This window comes from Lycorma delicatula, chromosome 9, assembly GCF_047948215.1.
Source record: "Lycorma delicatula isolate Av1 chromosome 9, ASM4794821v1, whole genome shotgun sequence".
NCBI lineage: Eukaryota > Metazoa > Arthropoda > Insecta > Hemiptera > Fulgoridae > Lycorma > Lycorma delicatula.
The window spans coordinates 34769041-34790193 of NC_134463.1; the positions used below are offsets into that span (position 1 = coordinate 34769041).

At 27.0% G+C, this 21153-nt stretch overlaps 1 protein-coding gene across 1 annotated transcript in view; it reads right to left on the reverse strand.

The window, feature by feature from the left end:
• Positions 1 to 20206, reverse strand: part of LOC142330455 (uncharacterized) — a 29737-nt gene extending 9531 nt beyond the window's left edge. The window contains exons 1-8 of the mRNA XM_075375695.1: positions 20122 to 20206; positions 15510 to 15697; positions 11448 to 11756; positions 9004 to 9138; positions 6067 to 6176; positions 4339 to 4495; positions 2848 to 2958; positions 1161 to 1268 (exon numbers count right to left, since the gene is read on the reverse strand). Of these exons, the coding sequence (XP_075231810.1) occupies positions 1161 to 1268; positions 2848 to 2958; positions 4339 to 4495; positions 6067 to 6176; positions 9004 to 9138; positions 11448 to 11756; positions 15510 to 15697; positions 20122 to 20206 (1203 nt within the window). The remainder of the gene's footprint in view (positions 1 to 1160; positions 1269 to 2847; positions 2959 to 4338; positions 4496 to 6066; positions 6177 to 9003; positions 9139 to 11447; positions 11757 to 15509; positions 15698 to 20121) is intronic.
• Positions 20207 to 21153: the final 947 nt, after the last annotated feature.

A 21153-nucleotide genomic window follows, 5' to 3' on the forward strand; every position in this document is an offset into this window, starting at 1 on the left:
GTTTATAAAAACTAAATGAAGTGTGATTGCAAACTATTGCATGACCTTTATCTTTAGCTTTTCGCTTGTTTTCCTTAAGAATATTTTTTCCACTCTATCAGTTTTATGTTTACAAGAGTATCTCGGAGAGGTCTCGGTGCATTCTTCCCACTTGTCACCCATTTCATCATCACATTCACTTGCTAATGTGTTAAATTAAATTCTGTACAAACTACTATCTTATGAAAATCAACACAGTGCTACATCAACACATAACCTTTATGAAATCTTACAACCAGATGTTTTTCCCACTATTTTTCAAGTCAGGAGTATTGACTCAATCTAATACATCTAAATTTTCACATATTAATTTTATTCTCTATGGGATTACTAAATCCTAAAAAGTACTAAAAAGTACTAAAAAGTACTAAATCCTCCTTTATTAGTATATGGTGTCCTAATATCATTGTCAAAATATATCCTTTATTCAGGCTGCTTTCTTTTGGTTTGCATCAGGCTGGCTTTCTTTTGGTTTTTTATTAGTAATCCCATAGAGAATAAAATTAATATGTGAAAATTTAGATGTATTAGATTGAGTCAATACTCCTGACTTGAAAAATAGTGGGAAAAACATCTGGTTGTAAGAAAACCAAAAGAAAGCCAGCCTGATGCAAACCAAAAGAAAGCAGCCTGAATAAAGGATATATTTTGACAATGATATTAGGACACCATATACTAATAAAGGAGGATTTAGTACTTTTTGAATTAAAATAGGATATAGTAGCTTATGCAACTAAACAACACCTGGATGTAGTACCTTTGCAACAAAATTCTTTTTCAGACTTAATTTAAATATGTTATAGTACATTTTAACAGGAAACTTTTCACTACAATCAAACAAATCAATAATGCATAAATCAATACAATAATATATGGAATAATAATGAAGTGCAAAGTGAAAAAAATAGATACAGTAAATTTTGGAATAAAGCATTTCTATTTATTAACAGTTGCTATGAACTGATAAGAAATGGAACAGACCTTTGTATTTTTTGTGATCACTAAAGGTGGATAAATTATGAATTGATTAATAAATAAGTTGTGAACCTTACTTATTAGATATCATCTGTGGGAGTATAAAATCATGTATTATAATTTATGATAATGAAAAAAAAACTTACTTTAGCTTTTAGTTCTATTATAGATTTTTGATATTCTTGTTTAATATTTTCAACTTCTGTTTTTATGCAACTACAATGTTCTTGCAGTTGTTTTTTTACATTTTCAACCTGAAATAAAAAGGTAAAATAAAATTATATATACATATACACATAAAATATACTAAGAAGATTTAACAAACCATTATTTTCACCATAAACACAAATGCCTAGAGAATGATGTAAAATATTAATAAGTTATAGTTTATATAGATTTGTACAATTTTAATATCAAGAACAATCATTGCTGCTCAGTCATAATTTACCTAAAGGAAGATATGGTGAACATGTTTTTATATCGAAAATTCTTGATGATTGAGTGCACAATATTGTACTGCGAGATCTGATACAGTTTTTTTAAAAAAAAATCTTTTTTAAAGAAAGTAACTTTTGAAAATATACGTATTCAGAATACAGTTGAGTAAAAAATATGATTAATTAGACACCTACATACAATTATTTATTAATATTGAATGACTGAATAAGTAAACTACAAAATAAATACTCTAATTACCCACAATGTTCAATGTTCACAAAAAGATACATTTTCTAGGCTTAATAAACACATTTTAAATTTATTTTTTTCTCTTTTTCTTTGGTAATTTAAAACAGATTTAAATTGAAGTAACATTATGAAACGCTAATTACTCTTTGAAAGTCATTTGAGTTCATTTTTAATACAATTTATTTTGTGAAGTATGTTCTTTTATCAGTTTAATTATTAAGATTGAATTAACCATAACATTTTCTCTAAAATGATCCTTTCAGTTCTTTGAACCGCTTGTAGTTTCTATTCCATCAAGTGCTTTTTGGGCTGAAGAAATACCTCCTTACTATTATTCCTGTGCACCCCAAGAAATCTGTATTAAACCTAAGTCTCCAAGCATATTTTTAAACAGTTAAAATTATTAATCTCTAGTAAAGTGCTATTTTACTGAATTTACTGTATCAAACTAAGCACATGCAGATTGTTATAAATGCAAAAATATCTACAGCTCTTATAAATGTTCAGTGTAGTATTTAGCAAAACTTGTAAAAAAGTTTAGTGACGAACTTACTCCATAAATTAGATGAACAGAAGTTAGTTCATGGATTGCAAGAAACATGACAACAAATTAACATAAAATAATACAGACTTATTAACAAGAATACAATCTTTATATATATATATATAAACGAATGTTTGCTTGTTTGTCCCGTATGCATAACTCTACCATTCATCCGATTGCGATGAAACTTCGGTAAATTGTTGTGCACATGGTCACCAAGATTTCTGAATTAGTTTGAACCCATAGGTGGCACTGGGGTTAAGATATTTCAAAAAATTGTATTTATGGTAGTATTTATTTATTAAATTTTACTACAAAAATGTTAAGTGTTTTATGACAAAGAAAATGACACCTTATTTATTCAAATCCCTGCATAAATATCAAAGTTATGGTAAAAATTCTTTGTGAGTCACCTAGATTAAAAAAACAGTTTTCATTTCCTCTAAAATATGCACATTATTTTTAACTATGTAGAAACCCCATTTCTTTCTGCCTCCAAATACCTCTCAGCAGTATAAAGCTGTTTCCATATTTAAATATCACCTGTTACACACAAACATGCACGCACACACACACACAAGGAAACTTATTTAAAATCATACCTCTTTATTTTTCTTAGATATATCTTTCTTTAAATCACTGATATTGTTTTTATAACTTAAAACAACTTCTGAATGAGATTTCTTCAATTCTATTATTTGTTCATTCAGTTCCTAAAACAAAAAGTTAAAAGAAATTAACAATAAAATAAATATGTGTAGACCTTTTAGTACAAATTTATTATTTCCCAGAATACAATTTTATTCTGTGTAATAATTGGCAAACTCAAATTTTTAAATAATTTCCTTTATTACATAATCTTAATTGTTAGACAATATTAATAATTTAATCAGTAATTAGAAGAACTAAAAAAAAACAATTTTAGGGCAATGAAAGACATTCTTTCTTTTCAAGTGGCCCAATCTTGAGTTTTACCTGTTGAAAGCTCATTGTTTTAAAAGTTTCAGTGAGCGAGATTAAATCTTGCTTTCATACTAATTCCTTTATTTATCCCAGTTTAAACCAATAATCAATGACTCAAATTTGAAACAGTGTTTCAAAGTGTGTGTTTTAAGATCATTTTCCAGCTGTCTTTGATGCTGCAAGCTATCTTCAGTTCAGCTTTGTAATTCATCAAATGGGGATTTATAGACATACAAATCTAATTGAAGAATTGCAGTTCATGCTATCAATTCATCTGGATACGTAAAATGCACTCAATTCCTTACCTATTATCTTTCAATAATTTTTGGAACCTTATCTCTAACAGTCTGGCTATTTCCTAACATTGACTTGGAATTATTTCCTTCTGCCTGGCTGCTGAAGAAATTTAGTCATCTGATTTACATCTGGTTTAAACTAACCGGCTCATGACCAATGCATATGAAAATGGCTTAAAGAATGATATTCACATGAGTAAAAAATCAAGTAAATCCAGGATCTTAATTAGACTAAGATCACATCAGGGCTATTAAAAAATCACATCAAAGATGTTGGTAACTTACTTAACTGTTTAATGTACTATAAAATTTGAAATGGAAGATCATTTATTCCAAAATATTGCATCTCTTCTTTCTTAAAAATATAACTTTTCCTGTTTATACATTTACAGAGAGCAAAGCCATAAATGATCAAAAGTTGGGAGATTATCATTTAAAATGAAAAAAGGATCATCTGTGGATATGGCTATTTTGAAAAGAGCATGTTATCTTATAATCATGCCTTATGTTAGAAATAAAGTTATTAGAAGTAGAATTAAGATGAAAAGTCAGTATTGGAATGAATTCAAGAACAGCTGTTAGCATGATTAGGCTCTCTGAAAAGAACATCTGATGATAGAATTCCAAAGAGGACTTCAGAATATCAAACTCCACATAGACAATAAAAAACGCTTTTTTTGGCATTATGATTTCAATACAGAAATTTGGTGTTTTGGAATAATGTTTCACCACATAAATAAAAAAATGTTCAATTTCTGAGTCTGAATTTATTTAACTCAATCACCTTAGGGCAACATGTTAAAAAAAAACAATTTATCATTGCAATATCATTACCTTTTTTTCTCTACTTATTAAGTGGAATTCTTCAGCAAGCTGATCATTTTTTTTAATAGCACTATTTACACGTGTTGTTAATGCTGATAAAGTACTATCAATGAATTCTTTGTGTTCCCTCTCAAGAGCATTTTTTATTTTTCCAATCAAAGTCAGTCTGAAAAAAAATGTAATTTATGTTAAACAATCAATGCAGTATAATCATAAACTAATTTAATATTTATACTATTTGTTTCAATGGCATAATCTGAAAGAATAAAAAAAGCTTTTTACAGTTACTAGTGAATTGAGTTTTTAATATGTCCATTCCATTAAAAATTCAACGTTATATTTTTCACCTTTTTTTAATTATAATTCATGTATAGTTGCTGTCAACATGTTTCTGAATTTTGTATGAACAGGAAATTAAGTCAAATATTATGTTTTTTATTTATCTCTCTTCCTTTCATAATAGTTTCCAGCAATGAATACTTTACCTCCTTAATAAAGCAAGTGCATCCCAAATTTTCCATTGTCTTCTTTTTATTTATTTAAAAGATTTGCTTTTCCCATTTTAGTTTTCTCTGAAGTCAATACATACTTCAACAATACAAGAAGGTAAAAATCAGAATTCACAATATTATCGCAAAGAACAATGTAATCATGGTTATAAATAACTTGTTTCATTTTCCAGTTTTTATTTCCTTAGATAAATTGAACTTTCTTTCAGTCGAATTCCTAAATGTTAATGGGATATTACTCTCTCAAATAGTAAACTTCAATATTCAAATTTATTCCATAGTTTATACAGTGTTATTACCATGAATTTGGTTTTTTAACATTTATTTTAAGATCATATTTGTCTCAGTGGACATTTAAATATTGTACTAGAAATTACAATCAGATCCTGCTAATATGACATTGTCATCTACGCACTATATCTTATTGTTTTTCCTTGAACAACCCTATCCACTTACTGTCTTATCACCTAATGTCCCTATTGTCTTCTGATAACCTCTTGATAAATAGTCTCGCTATGTGTGTTGATTTGTATAATAAAATACATGTTTTTGAATTCCTTCATGAATATTCCTTTTCTGATGAGTCATTCTTGACTCTGACATTAACTTTTTAATTAAAATGCAGGTTAGTAATTCTTATGTCTTTACTATCCAGACAACTTATTTTTTGGAATCTGTCCAATTTTTATGACATATCTTGCGTAAATGTCTCAAAAATTAACAAAACAGACGTATTATTCATCCTAATTTATATAAAGGCATGTTTTTAAGGTTAGAAATTCACTTAATGAGCATAGCATCTGATAGATGAATAATTTTCTGTTCAATCAATCTTTTCTCTGTGTTTATATATATCTTTAACTTTTTTTCATATCAACAAATAATTGTGATCATCAAACTTATTGTGAAACAATAATTTCTTCCTTGATCAGTTTTTCTTATCCTAAAATTCCAAACATGAAGAAAACAACCAACAATAACTATAGCTGGTACCAGAGCAAGAGATATTAATCATTGTAGATGGCCACAGAATTGACTGAAGACATTATGAATGTGATTTTTTTTGTTTGTTGTTAATAATTGAGAGCTTTAAAATGTTACTTTCAATTTTCGTATTTAATTTATATATAAATATAAATAAATAAATATATATATATACATTTAATTATGTAGAAATATATATAAAATCTATAAAAAATGCAATAGAGTAGAATGCATGTAATCTTACTTATCCTTCCACTCAAGAACTTCTTTTTTTAATGCTTCTTGCAAAATGTTCATTTCTATTTTTTTATCTTTTTCTTGTTGTAACTGTTGATTAAGAACACTATTTTCTTTCTAAAAAAAGCAAATATACAATAACCATATATATAAGTAAACATGTTTGTACAGAACTAAATCAGCATATTTATTTTTATATACAAACAAAGTATCCAGCAAATATGATTTATAATTAAAAATTTGCCATTAGAAGCTTTTTGTAAGTATCATTTATTTTCTATTTTATACAGGATAAAATTTGTTCATTAAGTTGAGATTAAATAATTTGTGTAATGAGCATTAATTGAATACATGAGGATATTCAATTAAAAAAAAAAAAAAATAGCCATCACCTAAATGACAATGAAAACATGCAGTATCTAATTTTCATTACATCTAAAATGTCACAGACACATTACACCAGTTTGCCTTTATCATAAATCCTAACAATTTTAATTTCTGTTATATCAAAAGATGATGCATGATTATGTTTCATACTACTTTTATTGATATGCACATCCTTTTTTAAGGATATCAACCACAAGATGGGTTTATTTTATATCAAGAATTAAAGAGAGTAAGAAGGAAAAAATCAACTTATTGTACAAAAAAAATCTTTTAAGAAAAACTATGTAAATTATTACATAATTTAATAGGCTTACACAAGCATTATTCAAAAACAAAATTATTTCGATGGTAGTAACAATAAACTGGAGTTATGCTGGGACATATATGTAAAAGACCATTAGTAATTATGTTAAAAAAATTTATAAATAAAAAATAACAGATTAAGGTTTGAGTATATAAAGTTTCTACTTAAACTGAAAAGCAATGTTTATAACAAAACAAAATAACAGAAATAAAATTTAAAAAAAAAGAATGTAAACAGATCAGTAATTTATGGTATAATCAAAAGGCAATAGATGTAATAGGAAATTTAAATTACTGCCTTACAGAATCATTGGTGTTTCCGGAAAAATTAATGTTGAAATACTCTATTGGCTTTCTTACATGGAATACAATCATTCTAGTTTACTGACGTAATATATTATATTACATTAATTAGTATAAAAAATAGTGTAATACTGAGATTTTTTATATACTGTAACACAGCAACTTGGTAAAAATACACAATGTAAAGTCAATGAGTAGCTGATTAAAACAAATGCCAGACAACTAAAATTGCTAAAAAAGGAGTCCACTGTATTTACTAATTCATTTACACATAGATAACCCTGAACAAAAGTCATTTACAAAATTACATTCTTGGCAATCTATAATAATTTTAAAAATATATCAAAAAACAATAATAATAATATAATTAATGATAACATTGATACTACAAAATATACAATCATATTATATGACATGTGGATTTCATTAAGTAAATCATAATGTATGGAAAAAGTATTTTTAAGATTTCTTTTAAGAAAGAGGAAGAAAAATAGAATTTTCAATAAATTTATTTCACAATTTCTACTTTATCTGTTTTCCCACATTCCAAATAAAGTAAGTTATATATATGTTCAGAGTGTACAATAAAGAATATCTCTAGATATTAAAGATATTTAATATCTCTTTGTTAAGTTACAGTAATGGATCACAAATAAAATTAAAGAACAACTTTAATAGTTTTTTCTTAGAAGTGTTTAATGTGAGTATCTTTCTCGTGCAACACACATCCAACAGATAAGAGAATTTATCTCATACTTTAACCAGCATGTCTGGAGTAATGGAAGCACAGCTGCTTTAGTTCTGTCCCACAATTCAGGTAGATCAATAGATAGCAGAAGTGTGTACACAAAATCCTTTTTAAAACTCCAAAGGAAACAAATCACATTGAGTCAGATTGGATGACCTTGGAGGCCACTGCAAACAAATTCTTCAGGTCTACTTTGCTGAACCAGCAGTTGTGGAAAAGCCATTCAACCAATACTGTACAGAATTATGCTGGTGAGGAAATGTACCTTTTTGTTGCCCAATAGATTTCTCTGGTCCATTTTGCAGTTGAGGAAACAGCCATGTACATAGTATATCCAAAAAAGTGACTCCTGTTTGGGGAATCCCTTTTGCATTGTAAGAGTTCGCAGGGATTTTCTGACCCCCAGATATGAACATTATGTATGTTAACTTTTCCACTAAGATGAAATGTTGACTCATCACTAAACACAATAAGATCAAAAAAGTCACCATTTTCATCCCACAGTTGTGTAGTTGGCATGCACAAAGTAGTCTGTAGCTTCAAATCCTGTAAAAGCTGTAAGTGGTATGGATGTATATGTAAATGTCTCCTTTAAACATGTCACACTGTCTTCACTAGCATTGCTAGTTCACAGTTGGTTTTCCAAACAGATTTATTTGGACTACATAGGAAAGATTCTCTGACATGTTTATCATTATCTTATGTAATGTTATATTAATATAACATTATATAAAAATAATTTTTTAATTTTGCCATAAAATACCTACAATAAATACAATGTTCACACTGAGCGACACAGAATGCATCTATCTGATCTAGTACCAGATAATCACTGAGATTCTATCAGACTCAACATCATCATCATCAAATTATACATTTACTCACATAAAGTTATAAATTAATATATTAAGGTTTGAAATTGATATTACAAGAAATTTATTTTTTTCCTCCTCTGGAAGTGAAAGATTAATTATCATTTTAAGGAAAAATTATAAAGAATAAAATAGTTTTTGTGGATCATTTTTAAAACTTCAAAATTTATACACATTGAGAATATGCAAAGAAAACAACATGGTTCTTTATTGTGAAGGTAATCACAGTCATCTACACAGTTTACTTAACAGTGACTTTTCCTTCTGTTGGTCTATTAATGTATTAAGAAAACTGAAATAATAAAAACTAAATAAATATTATTAAACTTACCTGAATTTCAGAAACTCTTTGTTCAAGTTCTACTATTTTTCCTTTATTTTTTCTTTCTTTATCACTGCTTTTGCTATCGACTGATTCTAATGCTACAACTGTGGTTTTACATATCTGTAAATCTTCTTTTGTTTCCTGTAATTTATTATTTATTTCAAATTAAGAGGAATACCAAAAAACTAATAACAAAATTTGAAATGGCACTCATACCTTCCAAATCTTAAAAGTAAAAATTCTGAAAGCTGTCTAATCAAACTCAGTTGCCTTCAAACATAAACGATAATTAAATAAAAAACCAAAATTAAAATATAGAATAACTTAACAAGTATCACATGAAATAAACATATTTTATAAGATTATGTCAAATTTTAATTGCTATGAATCTCACAGATTGGTTTTTTTTAATGTTATCATACTATGTACCATTCCTAACAAACTACAGCAGTGTCACTTGTTCTTTCCTTTTTTAAATTTGGTTGGTGAACAATCTAGTGATTCCACTATGGATATTGACTGACAAAACTAAAGGAATGGTTTTAATACATTTTTTTAAATTTTCATAACTTCTTTCTGTATTTTATAATATTTTTAAATTCTAATAAATATTGTTCAGAATATTTAGATGAGACATATCTTACCTCAATTTTACTGAAAATACTTTTGTGAGATCCAGCAACCTCAGTCGTGATTGAAATAATAATACTTTCTTGAAAAATTAAGGTAAGATATGTTTTATCTCAATGACTTTCTAATTCTGAAGCACCAATGAGAGGGCCAATAGGCTTAATATAAGAATGATTACTCAATTTACAATTTAATTATCTTCTCAAATTCATTTCTATTAATGTTAGAAATATGATTTTATTTGTACTGCTTTAGTTATCATATGAATTTATTGGTCTCAGCTGTTTCATGTTTCTGTTGAACAATGTTAGTTGCCAGTTAACATATACTGTTCAAATGTAAAGAAAATTACAAGTGAAATCACATAGAGTTCATGACTCTTTACACTATTGTTGAATGATAGTATGTAAAGTAATATATAAATAATAATAAAAGACAATCTTATGTATCTGATGAATTCTTTTATTTTAACCATTACAAATGCACAATCAAAATTTTTAAATTAAAACCTAAATGAGATTATTAACCTTGTAGGATGTTTAAACTTCAGCTAAATTTCATCAGAAAAATATTTTCAGATAGACAAATTGCTTTTTAGGGAGAAAAGTTGATGAAGTTGAACATATAAAAAATGTTTCAGAAGTTATTTTTAAATTCCAATAGTGAAAACACAAAACATTGTACATTTATACAAAACTTATGTAGTCAGTCGGTAACATTATATATGGCTACTGTAATTTCAATGTTTATTACACAATTTATATGCTGGGGTAGAACATAGAATTAAACTTGCTACATGAAAGGTTGACTATTCTAGGTCAGACTGGACTAGTCACATTTAACGATTAATGACTTCCAACCATCATATTATAATTAGAAGGTGCTACAATTATAATCAAGAGATGTAACAAGCTACAAGTATACTTGTTTTACAGCTACCAGCACAGGCTCCAATTCAACAGAGTTGTACAAAATATTCAGAGATTTCTAGAACATTATAGAAATTAAACGAACTGTATTAAATAAATAAAATTTCAGTATGTAACTTCATTATTTGATTGACTAATGTACAATTATAGTATTAGAGGATATAATCAATTGATACAGAATCTTCCCTCCTTGTTTAGTTTTCATGTACTTTTGCTATTATGGATGAACACCTACACCTAAGTAAATCTTTTGTAAGTGGTGAAATTTAGAAAATGATGAGGTACATTTAAGTCGGTAGTTATCAAACTATATTAAAACTAGGTAATGAACTTCATTAGTTGTGGTACAATATTAGTTACAAGCAACTAAATATTTATTTAATTTCTTATTCTTATTTTTTTTTATTTTTTTTTTTTTGATGAACAGAGGGGTTATCATAATACAGTTAAATTAGAAAAATTTACTTAATTGTTTACTTTTTATAATTTCACAATTAAAATTTAAGGGTAATGTTTACATTAAAGTCATTAAAATGTTTCTACTTATAAAACACAGATCCTGCAACATCACCGAAACAGATATTTAATTATATTCTAACAGATAACAGAAATTTTAACCCACTAATACAACAATAAAATGTAAATGATAAGAATTTTAAAACAGAAAGCAATTAATTAGACAAAACTTCTGATAAAGCAGAAACATGCTGTTACAACATCTTGTTATAAAAAACAAAACTGCAATGTAACTGTTATTTTTTGCCCTTCTCACAATAAATTAATTTAATCTAATTGTAAAATTATTTCATTCTTAGAAAAATTTAAAATGCACTTATTTTACAATTAATATTTATAAATTTCAACTAATCTATAATACTACAAAATAAATACCTTAAAAAATTCTTCATTTGGATCACAAGTTTGTTTTTTAAATTTAGGCTGATTCTTTCTTCTATTTTGTGAACTTTGTGAATTATTGTAGTGTTCAAAACATACGCGATGTGTATTTTCAGATACAACAGTTTCTGTCCTAGTAGATGTAGTTGAAACAACTTTTCTAATAGGTTGAGCTTCATCACCTGATGGATCTTGTTGATATGAAGATGAAGTTAAAATACTTGTTACATCGCTCCACGAAGTCGTTTCACCTTCAGTTTGGGATGTTACTGTTGAAGTAACTGACCTGTCCAATACTACACCCTGTCTCAAAAAACACATACTTTTTGTTTTATCTTCTTTAAAGAATAAATTTAAATATAACACCAAAATAAGCTTTCAAAAAAATAAAACAGCCTCGACTTTGGTTTTGGACAGACAAATACCATATTTACATATGTTTATTAATATGATTACCTTTTGGTTATCAGTTTAAAATATCTGCCTAATTGAAAACTAGAAAAAAATCACATAATGAAATATTGTCAGTGAATAAATTAGAGGAAATAAATTGGTTATACACAGTCATACTTTATTTTACTGCTAATTCCTTCATTAAATGACAACGCCGTTAATTAATTAATTAATAAAAACATTAATTAATCCATAAGTATTATACCACAACATTATTTCTATGTTATTATTAAACTACATTCTTTTTGTAGAACATGAATATATTAAATTGACAATGTAATATTTGTATCTCTTGATTCATTGACAATCATCAGTAGTAGGAATGAATTGTCTCGTTTCAAATGACTGATTTTTAATAGTTGTGTATTTTCATACATTAAGCGATTATTAATATGAACACAGTTAAATATTTATTTTTACACAGCATCATGATAATTTATTTTTATACATTAAGCGATTATTAATATGAACACAGTTAAATATTTATTTTTACACAGCATCATGATAATTTTTTTTCATACACTACATCAATATAATATACGCACATTAATAGAGGTTTAGGAAGATTGGATCATTTCATGATACTAGACAGTAATGAAGGCCATCAATAGTTATTGATGAAGACTTGTTGAATTTATCTCATGCTATTTGATAACATCTCTAAATCTATGCAAAAACTGATCAATCAGAAAATAACAGGATTCCAACCGGATACAAAGCTGTTCAAAAAAATTAATATTGTTTCCCCTGTAGAGAATTAGCCGTATAACAAATATAAATTACCATTAAAGCATGTATAACATTTAAAATATAAAAACTAAGCTTTCAGAGAGACAATTATAGTAATAATCTTGATATATTCTCTATAGATGATGAATATTTTTACTTATGTTAGTTATTTATTATTTGAAGTCATGAAATTAACTGACAGATTGATGCCATTCTTGAGCTTTTCTATTCTGCGCTAGCCTTTTAATTTCAACATCTTCCATTCATTAAGTGATTTAATGTTTTTTTAATCTTAATCATCACTATGTGCTATATCTGTTGTAATCTGTGATTCACATTTCAGTTTTAAAGTTTTTATTATTTATACATCTCTCTACTACCAAATTATATTAACTATATAAAGTTAACTATATAAGTTAATTATATTAACTTATATTAATATATGGCCTACCAACCTTGTTTAAACGAGGAAATGCTTTCCTTGTTTGTCTCTTTATAAGATTCCACCATAATCTGTCTCTTTTCCTACATATCTTAAGACTTTTTTATTTTATATTTCATTGAACCTAACTTTCAGCACCTTTCTGTAACATGTTTAAAAGCTTTTATACGTTTTTGTTTCTTTTTCTTATCCATGAAAAAATATTTTCAATAATTTTTAATCCTCAAATCTGTAATTTTTAATAACATAATTTTTTTTATTAAAGCTCTCCTTGTTTGTATTAATAGAGTTTAATGTCAGTATAACTTTATAATTTTTCTACTTAAATAAAATTCTCCCACTTCTGGTATATAGTGTTCCCCTAATTTAATGTTTTAATTCCTCATTATCATCTTTTATTTCATATTTCATTATATTTATTTTTAAACTGAAGTTCTTTGCTAGCATACAATATTTCTTATTTTCAGTTTCTGCCAAATTAAATCATCATCTGAGAGCTTAACATCTTTATTTTCCATCCTTGATTAGTTATACAACTTTTAAACTGTTTCTTCTATTGTTATACTACTTCTTCTGTGTACAAACTGAATCTAAGGGACAGACTTATCTTGTATTTAGAGTACAGCTTGCTTTTCTGATCATCTACTTTACTACTTTATCTGGCAATATCAAGTTTACATAAACCCAGTAAAATACAATTGTGGACATTTGAAAAACCAGATGCCATACATGAAATTTCTTTGTTTGACAAAAAACTGGAGAATGAATGATAATTTAAAAAAAATGAAAACATATTCCATGTTCTTCAATAAAACAATAAATTTTCCTCATTATTGTACACTTATTCTTTATCTTCTTTTTCTCATAGCAGATTAATTGAAGCTGAAATTAACTAGCAATGCCACGAGATGTCACCATAATATATAGGAGGTCTGATCAAAAAGTGACAAGAATTCTTTAATTGCACACCCTATATCTTGTCAGTTGAGTTGATTTTTTTTTCTCTATATTGGTAGTACTGTCAGTGATGTATGTGTTAATTCTCAGCCAACTGGAATGCTTAGTTTGTGTTTGGTGAGCGTAAAACCAAGAGATACTTTACTGTCTTGCAATTTTTGTCTGGTGAAATGTCAGATCAGGGAATTTGTCTGAAATTTTGTGTTAAAAATGTAATTAAGTGCACCTAAGCATTTAAAATGTTAAAGAAGACCTTTGGTGACAATGTTATACTACAACCACAAGTTTGAGTGATACAAATGCTTTCAGAATGCCCTAATAACAGTGAAGATGATGCAATGTCTGGACATTCTAGCACTTAAAAGGACACAAGGGACAATTTTTTTCAACAATAAATGAGATAAAGACGAAATCTCAAGGCAATACCCAAAGAAGCATTTCACCACTGTTTTTCAAACTGGAAATATTGGCTAAGCGTATAATATCACAGGAGGTCTACTTTAAAGGAGACAAGATTAACATTGAAAAAAAACAAATACTTTTAGAAAAAATTAAAAATTCTCATTATTTTTTTATCAAACCTTGTACAATCTTCCAATATAGTTCATAAATAAGGTATCAGTAATAAAAATTTTAGCATGCATTTTAACACTTCATTCTCCAGATTTTAAACCCATTAACTTTTACTTTTAATGGATTCCAAAAAATATATTTTATGAAGAAAATTCACACATGCCCCAGGAACTTCATAGTGCTAGTACCAACTTCACCAGGTACATTACATGTAAACAAGCTAAACAGTTTTGAAAATAAAAAGAAACATTTGACTAGTTAGGATAATGGTAAACAGTATTGCCATCAATTAATGTAAAATGAAAATAAATCTTAATTCAGTTGTGACTAATTCACTACATGACGAGTGAAAATTTATTCTCAGAGGTTTATAACTACTGTGTTGTAAAGTATATTCCTTCAAAAACAAAAATACTTGATTAATTCATAAACAATATCATTTTAGTACAAAAATCATTTTTAGTATAACATTACTTCTACTGGTAATTTACATTAAGCATACATTTAAATTTGTACAGTTAACTAATTACTTTATTTAAAAATTATTAACTAGCTCATTTTCATATAAACAGAAAATGTTAAAGGTCTAATAAAAAAATCTTCAGAATTAATTGTTGGTTCCTGCTTCAGTATTGGCATCAACATGGCATCAGCCATAACACCTGGTTCTACATCCTCTTATTTGCCTAAAAGGAAATCTGAATATCAAGTATGAAGGAATTTTTATTTATTTTTAGTATGAGAATTTTATTAACAGTTAAAAATTGAACCCAGAATACCAATATATTTTAACAATATTTATTGCTGCACTAATTGTATTGTGTAGTTTACTATAGAAATTTATAACAGAACATCAATAAATGAATCATATTTTATAACAATAATAATAATAATAATCATACCTGCATTATTAAAAACTGTTCAGGAATAGTCTGAAGAGGACCTTCACTTGGTGGACAATTAAAAGGTGGTCCTAATATTTGTTGTTGTGAATGTCTACATAGCTGTTCTAAATAAACATTACGTAACTGACGTTCATTTGAAGCACAGTGAATTAATTTATCTATCCACATTCGACAAAGCCTGACATCTAATGTAAAAATAAATAAGAAATAAAAAATATATAAATATTCACTGTACCTGTTAAATGAACTATAATGACAAACAAAAAAATCTACTATAAGAAAAATATAATTGAATAAAAATAAGTTCAAAATGTGAACAAAATCTATACGTTTCTCTATTTAGAAAAATTAACAGATAATGAAAGTTTGAGAGGAGGTAGTTTCCTATATTTTTTAATTATTTTCAGTTAGAGAATGAATTTTACAGCAGAGAATTTTACTAAGCCTGACTTTTCAGATGAGAAGCAGAGATACTACCACTTTGTCGTGAATGTCACCTAAGTAACAATTCTTAAGCATCATTTTAATGATGCCTAGGAATAACTAAATTTATACGAAGATAATGGTAATATTATATTCAATTTTTTTTATTTTTTTTAATGTAATCTTAATTTTTCAAATAAAATTGAAAATTTTCATTTGTGTAACACCACCTTTAAACAAAATATAACATATATTCATGAAGTAGAATTTACTACAGTTAATACTATTTTACTACAATTATGTAATTACAATTATTACTACAATTATTTTAATTACAATAATGTAACCTAATATGTTATAACTGTATAAACTAATTAAGTAAAAAATTCTACACAAAAGAGGAAAAGAACCAAAAAGAGTGTAAAAAAAGTAGTATGTTAAATACAATTACCCTTTTTTTACACTTTAGGAAGGTTCTCTTACCGAATGAATTTTTTTCAGTTTTGTACATCCGAAGTGCAGTTCCAACTAATAGTCGTATGGATATTCTTATGAAAACTGGTTAATTAAATTTACTGGCTGATTTTCACATTTAACCCACAGTCCAAAAGTACTCTAAATTTCCAGTTTAAAAAATTCTAATTTTGGTAAATGTATGCAATTTTTTTGTTTCATTTTAGTCTCTCATCAACAAATACAACTTTCTCAATAAGAAAAGAAATTTAAATTAGTTTTGGTTTATTTATTTTCAGCTAATAAATTTTATACAACTTATCTGCTTTCTTTAAAGGTGAATATCCAAAAAAAAAATATTAGATATATTAATGTTTGTAGAACTTATCACAAATAATTTATTAATATTTCTAAAAATATAAAATATTGTAATCAGTATATAATAATTGGGTAGGTAAAATTTCACTTCTACTAATCAGTGCTGATGTTAATATTTTTACAACTTTAGTTTTACATATATCCCACTGTATTTATGTACTCTAAACAAGCATATATCCTTTTGAAGAGGATTTTTTTATTTTTGACTTAAAAAGAAGTACTAAGTTTTTAATATGACCATTTTTTTGTTCAAGCCTTTCTTCAGTAAATAAACAGATTTAATTTCTATTTTTTGAAGATTAAGTTCCTCTTATAATTCAGACATGTTTCACGAGATAACATATTTTATACCAAATGTATTAGTGTCACTGTTGCTTAGTATTGGATTTTTATAGTATAATGACATGTTTTTTCATTCTGATATTAAATTTATTTTTGCATTAAAATTCAAGAAAATCAGATTGAAAATTTGTATAATACATTTTCCGATGTATTAACTCACTTTCAATAAATAGTCTTTTATATAAATATTCTTTTTTTGTACAGTTTATTTTATTATTAGCTGAAATTACACAATCAACCAAGCTCAGCTTGACATAAAACATGTCAATTGAAATAACTCTTTTAACCATTTATTAATTACATATACCACAAATAAAAAAAAATAAAAAACTAAGCCTAAGTCTACCCAGCACTGAGTAAAAATTAATTTTACTATTTGGGCATGTTAGAATAGAATTAACTTTGAAATAACCCAAGGTTGTGCCTGTCCATACTAAGATATTCAAAAATAAAGTATAAAAAAAAATTTAATGAATAATCTATCTAATCTAAGAATAAACTAACGAATAAGTGTCAATTTATTCTCATGCTTGTCAAACATAAAAACTTAAAAATAAAATGGATGTAGTAAAAATCAATAATTTCACATTATTGTGATTAAAAGAGTGAACTACATGCATATGGGGCAATAAAAAAAATTGAAATCAAAATAAGTCTTAATTTTTTTTTTTTTTTCAATTAATAATGCAAAACAGAATTATTACAATTGCCTTCTGAAAAAACTGATTAACAGAAATACTGCTTAAAATCAAACCCCAAAAGGTTGATTATTAATTATTATATTCATTATATCATACATATAATTGCAATTGTATTATTATTTTGCACTAAATAAATTATCTATTCAACAGATTTTCAAATACTATCAAAAGTGGATGTAAATGGATATAAATATTCATATTTATCACACATAAAACTGACATTTTATATAAAAAAATAGAATCCAACATTCTGTGTTTATGATTTTTAAGAGTAGCTGTTGAAAGAGTTGTGTTCATTTACACAATAACTGAAAAATATTTATCAATACTAATCAGATAAAATAATGCGTGAATTCTACTTATGAAAAGAATTATTGTAAATCCATAGACATGTAACCTAAATGGTAACTTTTGATATTAATGGTATGGTAAATTTTGATATTAAACCTAAAGTCTCTCATATTGTACTAAATGAAGAATATAGATAAAATAATGTAGACAATGTATTTTAATAGTTTTAATTGTCAAAACTTGTGAAGCGAGCAGTGGCCAGTGCAAAATTGAAATCAATGTAAAAAATGCACAAATGTGTTTTACAACTTAGCATTTCATTTACCTACCTACATAATGTACATAGAACATTATTTATTTATTTAAGAATACATTACTTTTAAGAACATTTACTTTGTTGTTCCTTTTTTCCTAAGCTTTATGTCTTAACAGACCACAAAATTGCATAGGGTTTTCTTTACTTTAGCAATTAAGTTAATGAATCTCTTATTACATGTTATCAAATTCAAAATTATTTTCCATCCTAATTAGAGGCAAAGAGTTGTACAAATTATAATTTTTAAGTATTAATGAGTCGCTTATCCATGTTTGGAACAATCAGGATTATAAAAGTAACAATGGTAATTTAGTAAGATAAATAGTGGTGTATAGATTGTGCCTAAAAACTATGTTTACTTTAAGCAACAGTTTGCTTTGGAGCAATAAATATAAAATCTCTAATTGTGCAAACATTTCCAATCAATCTGGAATCAGTATTTAGTCAAATTAGTGATTGTTTTCTAACAAATATGAATGCACACACAAATAGATGTGTTGTTAACAGTTTCAGCATGAATATTTCTGTAAAACAAACCAATCTGTGATCAAAAACTGGGCTGAAATGTATTATTTAAAATGGCATTAGTGTATTATAATTATGAAAAAAATTAGAGATAGGTGACGTATACTATAAAAGTGCCATGAAAAATGATTTAGATAATGTGTCAAGATTTATTTCTTGACATCTGTTTTATTAGTAAGATCTGTTTAGATTAAGATTAACAATTTGCATGGCTAATAAACAACTTTTTTTTTTAAATATTTTAACTATGTAGTAGTATTTCAACTCTGATTACTTCCATAATACAGAATACCTTAATTCCACACCCAATAATATGTTGGTGCTTGAATTGTTTGCTGCTCGCAGATATTTAAGGTATTCAGATTTCACTATTACACAATTCAAAAATTTGAACTTTAAATTACACCACAAATAAGCATTCTTTCCTTTTCATATTTTAAACTATTCATTTATGCTCCACAATATTAAACAGTCTTTGTTTTTTAGCAAACAAAACAAAAACTGCAAAAAATTACTGAGTGAAAAATTAATGAATTTTTACAACAGTATAATAAAAAAAATCATTTGTGAACAATGAATGATTAATATTAATGTAAAATATATATAAGTACCCCTTGCAAATGGTTGACACTAGACAGAGTAAACTTCTCTGCCAAGTAGTGGAAGTTCCATACTTCTTGCTCCAGTGATACGGAAGCAAAGGTATAGACAAAGGGGGAAGCACCTTTTTAGGTGGCTTGGCACTGATGAGGAAGGCTAAAGGAAGATAACCTGAAGCTGGGTTTCAAGGCCTCAAGGGCTTCAAGGTAATGTGAAGGTTGTGGGTCAGGCCGACAACCCACCTCAGAAAAAAACAGGTTACAAAACATCAACCAATGCCTCGGAAAATGGACAGCGACAATAGGATATAAAGTAGATTTGTCAAAAAACCTTGAGATTTGGAATACGGAATGTCTGAACATAAGCAGCATTATACTGGTGGAAAAATTTGAAAGCTACATATGGACCTTCTTACAAGAAATCAGATAGTCCTTCACAGGAAAAATCAATACTAAGGAATATATCATATACTACAGTAGGAATAACTCAGGTTTGTACAAAGGGAGAGTGGGTTTTGCAGTCAAAAGAAGAATTGCCTAAAAAATCAAGAGGAAGAATGTCTAGGGTCATACTGAACAACCTTCAGTTCCACCTTCTACTTTAGATGAAATCAGAAAAGCAATATTAGAATTAAAAAACAACTGGGGTCTAGGAGGAGATGGCATTGTAGCAAAAGCTCTAAAGGTAAGAGGAAACACAATAGCCTCCTTGACACTCAGACTACTTTTTCAGAAATATGGGAGAAAGAAACCACTACACAGGAATGGAAGGAAGCCACAATTATACCTGTTGACAAGAAGGCAGACAAGCAGGAATGTTCTGATTATAGAATGTTTTGAGATCTTTACAAAAATGTTTTTAGAATGTTTTATGTATCTTACAAATCTTAGCTACAGTGTTGTAAATGCATAAAAGAGATAGTGGGATGAAAGTATGAAGGATGGAACTTGCTGTGGAGGATGCATAGGTCAAGAGAAATTAAGAAAGCATGTCAGCAAGGCCAGCCACCAACTACAGTATTCATGGCCATGGCAGTAAGTAAGTATATATGTATACATATAAGCTACTACTCACCGTTTGTTTTCGTCAAGCCAGGGATAAAAGGATTTATAATGATAAGACCAGTTTTAAATTGGTCATCCAGCTTAAAAGAATCCATTGAATGGATTTAATGGATCTATTTAATAATTTTGGGTTGATAGACTTTTTAAGCAAAATTTTCTTTACCACAAATATTAATTCTAAAAATAATGATGCTAGGATACCAAATTTAAGATAATAAATGCATTGTTTTCTTTTATTAATGTTTTAGAATAAGGTTTAAATTATATGAAAATAGAGAAGTAACCCGTACATCTCTGAAATCATTACTGTTTCATTGCTGATAATTACTATATTAACTGCTACATTAAGTTACATTAACTTTCATATAATAATTTTTCCAAAAAAAAATAATGTGAATTTAACATAATAGCCATTATTAGTAAAAATGTTTATTAATAAATATTTTAGTAAACATTTTTACTAATGTTTACTAATAATTTTGCAACTTATTTTACAATGCAACTTATTATTACAACTTATTAAAGTATTTTTTTATTTGGCAAATGCA